The sequence below is a fragment of the Schistocerca serialis genome, chromosome 1, assembly GCF_023864345.2.
Source record: "Schistocerca serialis cubense isolate TAMUIC-IGC-003099 chromosome 1, iqSchSeri2.2, whole genome shotgun sequence".
Taxonomy (NCBI): domain Eukaryota; kingdom Metazoa; phylum Arthropoda; class Insecta; order Orthoptera; family Acrididae; genus Schistocerca; species Schistocerca serialis.
The window spans coordinates 854,802,711-854,815,781 of NC_064638.1; the positions used below are offsets into that span (position 1 = coordinate 854,802,711).

The 13,071-nt window shown below is 38.0% G+C and overlaps 1 protein-coding gene across 1 annotated transcript in view; it reads left to right on the top strand.

Annotated features, from left to right (window-relative positions):
• Positions 1 to 13,071, top strand: part of LOC126485348 (transcription initiation factor TFIID subunit 2) — a 114,263-nt gene that overhangs the window by 19,781 nt on the left and 81,411 nt on the right. Inside the window, exons 9-10 of the mRNA XM_050108866.1 lie at positions 2,934 to 3,142; positions 3,560 to 3,799. Coding sequence (XP_049964823.1) covers positions 2,934 to 3,142; positions 3,560 to 3,799 — 449 coding nt within the window. The remainder of the gene's footprint in view (positions 1 to 2,933; positions 3,143 to 3,559; positions 3,800 to 13,071) is intronic.

Consider the following 13,071-nt stretch of genomic DNA (forward strand, 5'->3'; position numbering starts at 1 on the left):
TGATGTCAGTTGTGCGGACTAAGGCAAACTCAACTGTCTTCATTTGGGACTCCAACTGTAGATGTTATTTACAACTATATACACAACTTCACCACTGGTGTCCAGCCTACCTATGTGATATACAGTCCAATCAGAATTTAAACTGACATTGCTATTAAATTCTATCAGCCAGCTTCCTGTTCCTGGCACTATGTGGGCACTATTACAATTTATAAATGAGGCAAATTCAGGGTACTTGCCATGGAAACTCCTGAGTACTTACTTACTTTACTTGCATATCCAAGCAAGAGCATTGAAACTCTCTTCTTCCAAAACTCTGCAGCCTTGATAGTCTTGTCATTGTGTAAAAATAGAACTTCATGTGTGCAAGCAAACTCCATCCTTGGGCACATGATGAGCAGATGTCCATGTTTCTCTGCATTCTCACTGGTGGTCACCTTCAGAGCAGCCCCACTTAATAATGTTTATTTTACATTTTGTGACTCCTGTCCTTTGTCTATTCAAAGCTCTTCGTCTACTATACTGTAGAGTCATATAATCAACCATTTCAGTTGTAAATAGTTTTTATTGGTTGAAATCATGACCGGTTTTGGACAGTGATAAGCCAATCTCCAGGTGTACAAGAACAGTGAGGTGCATGGCTGCTGCACACTGGGCACATTAGGCTATGGGCAGGTGACAGCCATCCTTGAAGACAAGGTAAAGAATGATACAGTGATGGAAGATAGGGTGTATCTCTAAATTATGTCTCTCACTTGTTTATGTGGAATTTGTCACGTGCTACAATCATCAGCCATAACAGCTCACAGCTTGTTGCCCTAGTGTGGTTTCCTCTTTGGGGTGCATTTTGTATTTTGCAGAGTGTCTAACCAAATCAGCCTTCTAGCAGTAATGTCTGTTGGATGAAACACTTCCTTGACTTAAAACGGGTTGGAACTGTTCGATGGTTATAGACAAAGTGCAGTGGGTCAGTTTGTTGTTTTTCCTCCATATTTCACTGGCTACTTTTTGTCTAATTCCTGGTGGTGCTATGGCCACAAGTGGGTAAATTTTGTGGACAGATGTAGGCCTCAGACATCCAGTGGTAACCCTGACAGTCTCATTCAAAGTGATAGATACTTATATGAACTGTTAAATGATGATAATACATTAACATTTTCTTTCTGCAATCTGCCATATTAAATGATACTCTCTGTAATTGAGGGGACTGATATTCTTCCCTGTCTCCAATTGGTTCTGGGATAGATCCTCACAAATGCTAGCTCAGCCTGAAGCCTGCAAAACTTGCCCTTTGGACCAGCTCAGCCAGCCACTTATAGGAAATGATAATGGGCTCTGAACCTAGTGAGTAGCTGTCATTCATGCTGACATGTGGCCACCTGCGCCCAGTGTGCTCAGAAGTGGCTGGTAGAGCCCTATATCTTGGATGAGACCGCATGGCTAGTGCACCTGGTGGACATTGTGCTTCCTTCCTGACACTCCTGCTATTTCCCTAAGCGGCTCCTTTACCTACATAATACTGGAGCTCCGGTGAGCAACAAATCTGCCCTTGGCTCATTGTTACATTCAGTATAAGAACTGACAAATCTTTAACTAGGGGAGTCTGATTACATTTAAGTGTAGGACTAAAATGAGCCCATTATAGAATAGTGACAACGTATCAGGAAAGAGAGCCTGTGAAAACAGATGTATAGCACAGTATTGTTTCTGAGTGCTGTAATTCTGTGTCATCATAAGCTTGAGTGAGGTTGGAGGCAGTGGGATGTTTTAGATCTTAGCCTATTTATGTTTGCATGAGAGAAGGGATTGCTGACAAAGGTGTTCAGGAGATCAATGAGACAGGTGAAAGAACATCACTGTTAATATAGACAAGGAGAAGGTCTAACAACTTTTTAAAGTGGTGTTTGTTCTGCTGTCACAGTTTGTGATTGAAATGATGGCTTAATAAAATTTAGGGAAATAATAGGGGCAGAAAATTGTGGAACTTTGTATAGGAACATGAATTTATCTTTTTGGTAAGTGGCGGATATTATGTACAAATGACAACAAATAGGGTGATATCTAGATATAAATGGGATTGGGAATATTGAAAAGTCTGCCTGAGAGTTGGTTTGTATCCAGAGAGAAGGACTTGTAAAGTATTTGTCGAAGTACACTTTTGATGTCTTGTACCCTCCCTTGTCATGTCATCCTATGTTTTATTATTTCTGTCGTGAGTAGTTTTAGGTTCTCCAGTCCTTCCTCTGTCAGTTGAAGAATTCACTAATTCTGAAAGCTAACATTGATCTCATGTTTTGATCATGTGCTTGCCTGGTGCCGTGTGCTGAGATTTCAGTTATATCTCAAATGACACAAAGTATAATAGACTAACAAAAGACACACATATTTATGGCTGTAATGATCAGACTAGTTATGTTGTCCTGGCACTGCAGCTTGACTGCAGTTGAGTTACATCACTAGGACATTGGAGTTGTGTTTATGTACATACATATTTTGTTACTCTGTTAGCTTTAAGGAAAGACCTTGTCTGGAAGCTAGCTCAGCCTGATAATGGCTTCATACTTCACCTATGCTGTGAGTGATTACATTCTCTCTTTTCATTATTTATATGTGTAATAAGCTGTCTCTCTATAGCAAAAGCTGATCTCTGACAACTAACAATGCTATTGTTAACTTTCAACTATGAAGTGATAATAGCTGCTGCAATACTGACTGATTGCCTTAGCTGCCTGCACTGTGGCAGTGCTGAAATGTTGCCATTTAAACGTAAACAAAATAGCATTATATGACTAGTCGTAGCAGTTGCAGGCCCATTTTAATTGTAGGGATTTTCTCTTGTGTTACATCTTATAGATGTAAGTGGCAAGTGTGCTGTTATTTAAATTTATTTTTGTCACTATGTAAGTGATATTTTTTATTTGTATGTTTTATAGGTCTTCAATAAGCAGCTCTCTCTTGCATCAAATGCAGCACAACAAAAAATTGGAAGTGGTCTTTGGAGTCATATGCTCATTAGCACAAATGTTTTTGCAAAAGCTATTTTTACAGTAACAGGGAAGGATATGGCTGTGTTCATTGACCAGTGGGTTCGCACAGGGGGTCATGCTAAATTCAGTCTCAGCTTTGTCTTCAATAGAAAAAGGTGAGTAATGATGGATTTTTTTAATATGTTCATTGTTCATATTTGTACTACTTGTATTTCTAGATGGGTAGTCTTATAATGAAACATATTTTTATTAGTTTTAAAGTAGAAAACATATCTGTGAAACAGTAAATACGTGAAGTATTTCACTTTTTATTTTTACTATTGGTGGCTGCAACTCATATATATCATTCCACTGTTATTGATGTGATGATATTTCATTATCATTGTTGACTCTGTCTACAAATAACTTGACACTTGTGGTTGGCGTATTATATTAAAGTATCACGTAATTTCAGTTTTTCAGATTGAATTATGTTGCTGTCATATCTGTTTAATATTTGTCTCTGAGTCTGTGATTGCATGCTGAATGAGTAATTAAATATGTAAGTGTAAAGAACAGCATATTTTTTACAGGAATACAGTGGAATTGGAAATAAGACAAGATTCGACACAGCAGCGTGGTATAAGGAAGTATGTGGGTCCACTGTTAGTTACAATTCAGGAACTTGATGGGACTTTCCGTCATACATTGCAAGTTGAAGGAACTGTAGCTAAGGCTGATATCACTTGTCACTCAAAGAGTCGAAGGAATAAGAAGAAGAAGATACCACTTGTTACAGGAGAGGAGGTTGACATGGATCTCAGTGCAATGGAGTATGACAGACATGATTGTGACATAATTGCATTATGATACTCTTTTAATATTAATAAATGTAGGTCATAGTGACAGAACAAAAAATGATCTGTATAAGTGTGTCCTTCACATATGTCAGTGGATAAAAACGTGGTAGAAATTGTTTAATATCTATGTAATAACTTTATTAAATACATTGGTATATATAGTTATAGTTACATTTGAGTTACACATTCACCAGTCTTTTTCTGAAGTGCTGGCTTCTGTTTTCACACTTCACTGAATGGAATTTGTGGTTTGGCTTGTTGCGTAGTTTACAGATGCAGTCCTCCTTGGGATTGCAATGTGGTCCCCTCTGGGACATCATCCCATGGAAACCATGGGTGGCAGAATGCATGTACAAGTGGTGCAGTTGGAAGTTTGGTTCTTCAGTATATGAATTCATTGCTTTTGTTTCCATTATTTTCTTTGCTATGTCTATGGCTTTGTGCTGTCTGCCTTCAATGATGGTTTTTTAAGCTAGCATCTCTGGAATATTGAAACTTTGTCTGATATCTTCTATGAAGAAAGATCTGGCTTTAGCATTCTCTAGTCTCTCAAGGTTTTTCATGATCAAGTAGATCCATATTAGTTGAATTTCACTTGTAGTAGGTGGCATAACTTTGAGCTTGTACAGCATTATCTTAGTTTACAGGGATAAATTTTATAGCTTAGGGATATTGTAAATGGCTTTTGTTGCAACTGTTGCTCGCTCTTGTATGTACAGACAGAAAGTGGTTTCAGTCGTTTGTAGCTTTACTCCTAAGTATTTGAAGTTGGATACTAATTCTAATACTGATCCATCACATGTGAGATGGTCTTACTTTAATATTCTTCCTTCTCATCTAAATTTCATTGTTTTCATCTTTGAGCTGCTGATTTATATCTATTTTCCTAGTGTCCATTTTCTGGTGCTATCCATGGCTGCTCGTAGGTCTTCTAGACTCCTGGAAAGGATGACCATGCCATCTGCATACATAAGCAGTTTTACAGTTCTTGTGTTTATAGTCTGCCTGATGTTCCCTGTCATTATGGTAAAGAGTTTCAGACTCCTCAGAACTCCTTGTATGACCTCTCTTTTTTTGGATGATGTCCTGCAACATCAGTATGTGATTGTATCTTGTCACATGGTATGTGCCTAGAACTGATGATTATTTCTAGTTTGTGGCTTGATTTACCTAGTATATTCTCTAGCTTCTGGATGAGTTTCTTCTTGTATACACCCGTGCTATAAAGATTGCACCCAGTGGGGTAATGGGTTGCACTAGAGTCTTCATTATTTCTTGAATGAATTCTTGAACAGCATGCAAAGCTGATCTGCGTGGAAAAGCCATATGGATTTGTTGGGATATTACCACATGGTCTTTGTTCAGCGTGCCTTAATAGGAGTTTAGAGCAGAGTTTAAATATAACACTCTCTAAGCAATTCCTCAGTAGAAGCTTGGGTCATCTTTCCTTTCTTTGTCCTTGCAGAACTCAGTCATAAATGTCTTCATCCATTATTGTGAGATTGAGATTTTTGTTGAGGCATCCATTGACTAGGCATGCCGGTAGTCTCCCAGGTCTTCGACTGAGTCATTCGCGTGTTTCGTGTATATCTCATCTGATCCTGCCAGCTTGTTATTATTTCCATTCCTTACAAGACAGGTAACTTCATTGACTATAATTAGGTCTAGGTCTTCTGTGTTTATTTCATGTGGTGTGAAGGAATTTGACATTTTTTCTACTTCCTGAGTAGGTTACTGAAGTGCAGTTCCCATTGTTCCGTGTTTAAAAGAGGGGTTGATATCTGTTTTTTTCAGAGCCTTATGATTTTGTAAGGCTTCATTACTATCTCAGCAATTAATTTCTATTCATTGAGGAGATCATATGTTATCTTCTTTTCTTTCCAACATTCTTTAGCACACACTGTTAGTATGTCATTTCCATGTTACCTGGCAGCGTGGAGGAGCTATAGTGTCTGTTGTCTCATGAGGTAACATTTTTCAACAAACCATAGCTTTGTGGTGCCTTTGAATCTGGTTACTTTAGTTGTGGCATGTATGCTTATGTCTAAGTTCGTTCCTTCATCATATAGATTATTGTTGTTTGTTCTGCTTTCTTTGCTATCTCTCTTTCTTCATCTGCGTACCTCAAAACTTGTGATTTAAGCTTTTTACCTGTGTGCTCCTGCATTTCTATGTTGATTGGACTTTAGTCACTACTGGAAAGTGTTTCTTAATTGTGACTTTTTCTGTTGGTAGAACAGAGGGCTGTGTAGTGCTGGAATGGGAACAGGGAAGGGTCTGGATGGGTAAATGGGTAAGGACAATGACTAACAAAGTTTGAGGCCATGAGGGTTACAGGAACATAGGCTGTATTGCAGGGAGAGTTCCCACCTGTGCAATTCAGAAATCTGGTGTTGGTGGGAAGGATCCAGATAGTACACTCTGTGAAGTAGTCATTGAAATGAAGAACTTCGTGTTGGGTGGTGTGCTCAGCAATGGGGTCCAGCTATTTCTTGGCCACAGTTTGTCAGTGGTCTTCATGCAGACAGGCAGCTTGTTGGTAGTCATGCCCATGAAGAAAGCAGCATGGTGGTTGCAGCTTAGCTTGTAGATCACATGACTGGTTTCACAAGTATCCCTGCCTTTGATGAGCTAGATGATGCTTGTGATCAGACTGGAGTAGGTGGTGGTGGGAGGATGTTTGGGAGAGATCTTGCCTCTAGGTCTATTACAGGGATATGAGCCATGAGGCAAGGGGTTGGGAGCAGGGGTTGTGTAGGGATGGAAGAGGTTTCGTGGGCAGCTGAATACCACTGTGCTAGGGTGTGAAGATAGAACATTCCTCATTTTAGGGCACAATGAGAGGTAGTTGAAACCTTGGCAGAGATTGTGATTCAGTTGCTCCAGCCCAGGGTGATACTGAATCATGAAGGGAATGCCAGACAGTGGGACTTTGGGAGGTGGTGGATGACTAGAGAGGTAAGGCACATGAGATCTGTTTTTGTACAAGGTTGGGAGGGTAATTACAGTTCATGAAGGCCTCAGTCAGACTCTCGGTATCTTGGTATGGAATGGGTGGCAGCTGTTGAAGTGGAGGTTGGATAGATAACCCTACTTTGAGTACTTTATTTGTGCCTTTAGTTTGCAGTTGGTCAAAGCAGATTTTTTCTGAGATTCCATTTTCCTTGAGTAACTTAATCACATCTTCTTGTCTCATACTCAGGTGTAATTTACCCACAAAGAGCCACATTTTTCATTCACCGTTGTTTAATTCACTGATTTCCACTGACTTCATTCCCTTTATTTCCTGCTCTCTGTTTCTTGGTCTCCTTGGTATTTCCAAGTAGTATGGGAGGCTGTTAATAACATTTGATTCTGCCTGTTGCTTTTCATTTTGTGATTTGTTTTCTTCTTCTCTCTCTTGTTTCCTCTCCTCTTACCAGTTCTGGCTTTTCCCAATTTGCTGATTTTCTGTGGTGTTTCTTTATTCACATATTCACATGGTGGTTACTTTATAATGTATAATGTAAAGAAACTACGGAATGCATTGAGTATGACTCTGTGTGTGTGTGTGTGTGTGTGTGTGTGTGTGTGTGTGTGTTCTCTCCACTGTCATTTACCTGTACCAAAATATCAATTCAAATGTCCCAAAGTGTGACCTTGTCATTTTCACTATGTGTTACACATTTTAGTAGCTCATAATGCTTTACCTGGCAGTTTGTTTAACAACATTGCATGTTATATTTCTTAACGTGGTTGGATACCATATAAAATAGCAGGAACTGTACATTTCTGTACTTATAACTACGAATTAATGTCTCGCTCCACAAAAGCCAAAAACCTTTCATGACAAGACAGTCAGTTTTTTACCTTGGGCTGTTGAGCCGCAAGCATGGACCATCCAATCTGTTCTTTAAGTTGCTGCTGTGGGCTCTTGCAAGTGTTTACACTGCACAAAGCACTCTTGTAACAGTGTGTCTTTGGTTCTTCTCAATCTAATATCAATGATATTTCAGAAAATGGAGGAGAGTCACTCTTTCTTTTAATGTCTACCTGGAAATGAGGTTTACACTGATTGAAACGCATCATACATCTTGCGAGGTCCCAAAATAGAAGTAATGAATGATATGGCAAAGAAACTTCCAGCAACTAATCAAAGGCAGCATCCAAGTGCAGTAAAAGCCACCCACCACTGAGAAAGCAATGGTACAATCATACAGTGATCGTATTTCAGAATTATTGTATTATTTTGTGCAGAAATAAATACTAATAGTTTAGAAACTGAACTTAGGTACAGTACTGCTGTTTTCATCCCTCTGCATATTCTGATGCAACAGTTTTGAGTCTGTGCTATTTGACCATGATTGCAACTGTATATTTTGTAAATAAACAGCAGATTGTCAATCTGGCTGTTTAATTAACAGAGATGTCATGATCTACATTTAATTTCTGACCTCCAATCATCAAGAGGGATTTAATGTAACAATATGGACTCAATATATACGACATTACAAATGATGATACAGGTAGCCAACTACATCAGTAAACTACAGGTGGTGGGAATTGGCTGTATCTTAAGACATGAAGGAGGATGACATTTCATTGGAGAACAGTGAGTGACTGCAAGACTTGCAATGTATAGGGACCAGCATCTTCTATCGTTGATAGTCATGTTTTGTGATGTGAATTAAGTATACATGAGGACTAATAGAGTGACAATAATGTCAAGGACACAGTTAACTTGTAACTTTTTGGAGGAGGTTAGTTATCAGTGGAGATCGTGGCTGAGATGATGGAGAGGTACAAATAGATAGTGATTAAGATATCCATGAAACTCTTAGTAATGCCATGTAACTTGCCTCAGACTCGGATTTCTTAGAAAGGAACAAAATATGTGAAATGAGTAATGTAGCCGAATGAAGCAGCTAGAAATGCCAAGGAAGTACAAGATGAGTCCCACAGGACTCTGATTGCCTTCTTCAGAGAATGCCAAAACAAGACATGGCAAGAACAAGAAAACATGCAGAAAAGAAACATAAAGAAACAACAAAAGGACATGACAGTACTGAAAAAATCACTGGATCATTGCAAGGATTGAGTATAGGTGAATTTCAGGACAGAATGGAGCAGGTACAAGGAAAAATACAAAACCATTAGACTGGAAGGTGGAAGAATTGTCACATTCTCTACGGAAGACTGCTAAGGAAGTGTACACATTAAAATGACAATTGCAGGAACAAAAGCCAAGTTTCTGGTAGATGACTGATGACCTCTTTGCACAGATACAACAGCTGACTGTAGAAGTTTAGAGCAGCCATGGGCAGACTTTGGTGGCCCAGATCCTGGTTGACATAATTACTTAAGCTTGCAGTTCGGCTCATCACATACTGATATGAATGACACCCCTTTTCTGACACATCATGGCAACAAATTGTGTCTCGAAACACGCATTTTTCGAAGTGCATTCATTTTATGTTCACCCCATTTTCAGATGTTTACACTTATTTACAAATTGTGAGTGCTGGTTTTTACTTAGGATGTTTTACAATAGCTTCCTTAAAAACTTCCTTTGCAAAATTCTGCATCATTAGTAAAGAAATGATGCTCAGAATACATAAATAAATGTAAACATTTGTAGAGTGAATGCGAGGTATCTTGAAATATCATGATGGAAAAATAAACTCTTATAAATGCAACTGGTTGCAGTTAATTCATTACAAATTACCTTCAGTTTCAACAGTTGCATTGTTCTAATATTTCAACAGTGTACAAGAATTATTTGCTAGTGTTAACATGAGAAAGAATATGAAAACAAAATACAGTGTTGAAAGAGGTAATTCCATTAAGCAAACAATTAGGAATAACTTTGCAATTTTTAGTCACAGGCAGCTCATTAGACTGTTTGAAACTTATTGTGTTAATATCTACAAACACTGTTAGCAAGCATTTTAAAAATATTTTTCTAAAAATACGTTTGATGGCTGATTGCAAAGGCATGAGTTGTTTCCTGTAAAAGTAAATAAATTAAGCCATCATTTGTTTGCTCATTTTAAAAAGTTGAAGCTTGAAGTTAGTGTAGACTGGCTGTATTATACAGGAGCCAACCAGGAATAATGTGAACAACAGAATGGCAAACATGAAAAAGAGCATCATGGGTTGAGTACAGTGCGAGAGCTTCATTCTCTCTGCCATGCATTTTTTCTGTGGGCCAGAATGAAACCAGTCATGGGCTGTATTCAGCGCATGGGCCGCCAGTTTCCCGCGCATGGTATATAGGATAAAGGAGCATGTTTAACAGATGTACTCCATGTATACATCAGCCAAAAGAGGGTCAAAGCTCACGAGCTGAAGTAAGACTGATTGCAGAATAGCATTCACGGAATATGCTATTTGAGTTGCAAGATTTGCTGTCTGAAATTATATGAGGCAATAATGATGAAAATAAAAAAGGAACTTGTTACGTTGTCATCTGGGAGTGCAGCTTTGAGTTACCTTACAGTACAACACTTCTGTAATTCCATCCGTCTGGTTACATTCACCCTTCAGCATCTGTAAAAAAGATTTGCAGTCCTTTTTTGAATTTATAGATAAGAAATGTGTGTATCAGTTTCATTGCTGCAATGAAGTCAACAATATTGTATTCAACATTGTATTCATATACCTGTGAAATGTTATAGAAATATATAAACCAATGTTTGTGATACAATTGCATATCTGTAGGACGTGGTAAAGAGCAGACAGTTTATTGAGATTTTTGATTTCATTATTGCGCCTAGCAATCAGAGAAAAACGGTTGGGGGTTCCACATGGAGGTACTGAAGACATTTGTTTAACTGCTAGATAAAATTTAATTTATTGATCACGGAAGGAGAAGCTCCCAGTGAAATAATTGAGAGTGAGGGGAAAAGTTGTTTGGTCATTGTTAATGAAACACTTAAATTCTGCAACTTCTGTTTATTTATGAATTATAAATTGTGACTTGAGACCAGCTACCATAGAGTCAAAATTATTGCATCAAATGGCACACACAGAGTGTAATGGAGCTGCGTAATACTGTTCTATACTGTCAGTTCATCATCCAAACTTATATTTGCATTTGCAGAAATTCTTATAGCTTTTTTACGAAATCCACTGTGCGACAGTATTGTCAGTTTGTCCGTAGTGGCTGGCCTTTTCAGCACTCAGATGCTACCCTTGAGAAGCTTCTGACAGTTTCTGTGCTGTATTGTTCATTAGCTACATGCTATGACCTCGTAACTTCTTAAGAAAAACTTTGCTCACAAAATCTGTTACAAACTACAGAGAGCCTAAGGCCCCTTAAGTTCAGTTCAGTTTCACTTTTCTGCATGAATGATTGTACATGCTTGACAGATACTATTGTCAAACCTGTCTGACGTAGTGGCCTTTCAGTTTAGTTAACGTAACGTCCCATATTATATTGCAGTTAGCTACCCAGCAAAGTCTGTTCAATGTAGTATAATGGTGTAACAATTGCAAATCACAGTACTTGACTGGAAGCTGATAAAAAAAAAAAAAAAAAAAAAAAAAAATCTGCTGAGAACCTAGAAAAGTTCTCCATCACTGAATAATTCCTGGCAATATTGTGATAGGAAAAAGCTAGCTGGGTTCATCAGTACTCAAGTTATTTAGGTTCCCTTCTCCAGAACTAGTACTAATGAGACTTGTGGATAAAAGCCACTTTTCAAATATATGCTGCTTTTTCTATCCAGGTGTTTACTGTTTCTCTTGCTTTTATTTGTTTCTCTTCTTTTACTTCAGACCTCTTTCACATGTTTCCCTTATCACTGTACTTAGCTACTGTTTGCTTCTCTCTGTCATTGTGCCCAACCCAACTGTGTCTCCTTCCTATCTCTTTCTTTCTCTTTTCTTTTTTTTTCTAGACGTGTTTTATTATCTCATTCTGTCCCCACTCCTCTCTCTCTCTCTCTCTCTCTCTCTCTCCCCCTTTCCCCCTCTCCCCCTCCCGCTCCCTTTTTTTTCTCTCCCTCCCTCCCTATCCTTCCCTCCTCCCCCCCACCACCCACTTCTCCTGCATTCCCCACTTCCACTCTGAAGTCTGATTATTTTAACCCTAGAAGTACCAACAGAGGGAGGGGAGAGGTGTGTGTGCTACTTTATGCTCACCTTTTGTAAATACTGTACTTTAGTCATGTACTTGATATTTTAAAGAAAATATTTATTGTTTTAAATTAATGCTTCTATCAGATTCTTTAAATGTTGTAATTTTTTCAGCTAAACTTAATCCAAATATCGAAGTCTAACTAGCATGTAGTAGTAGATGCAACTTTTCACAACGATTGTCATATTCAATATTTTCAGCTTTTTAACCCTTCATAGACATCAGTATCTCTCTGAAAAGTATGTTGTTAATAAAAGTCAACAACAATTAACAAAATTTAAATTTTTTGTGGTTACAAAGTAACACCCTGCACCCCCTGTTGGTAGCATATCTTATCGGAGATGTGTTGGTGTTGCTAAGACAGCACTAAAAGATATTCATGGCTCTGGACCCTACTTATATATTAGTAAAACTTTTGAAAATATATTGTTAATAAAAGTGAAAAATAGATAACAACATTTGTATTTTTTTAACTTTTTTGCGGCATATATAAACTGACACCCCACCCAACCCCTTTGTTGGTAGTATACATTATGGAAAAGGCATTTGTATAACTGGGTTCAGGATGCTCTAAAGTCGTAAAATCTTTACCACTCCATTGGCTGGTCGATATAGGAACTCTTACAAATTATTTAAAAAAGGAAACAGCTTTGGTTGCAAAGTAATGATTATTTAATTATGTGTTTCATCCTTATGGGGGATCATCAGACTGTGTAGCATTCTACAAATAAGCATTCATCAAACTGTGTGAGATGGTGTGTGCACGTTAAAAACACTAGCCTCTGCAGATGTGGCAGCATGGTCCTATTTTTCAGTTCTGTATAAGCTGATGTTCGCTTGTTTAAGGTCCTTGCTCTATCTTGCACAATGTGATGAAAGCTTATTTTCAGAATCCTACATAATCTGATGATGCTCCAAAAGGGAGAAATGCTTTATTAAAAAATCATTATTTTGCAACCAAGACATTGCTTTTTGGAAAAAAATCTACAATTATGTTTTTTATCTTCATGTGCATCCTGTGTGGGTCTCTCTCTTTTTAAATTTAGGAAGTTATTTTATTTTTTTTACTATTAGGAGGCAAATGTATGTTTCATGTTTTGGGTTAGGATTCATTTCCTCTTAGAAA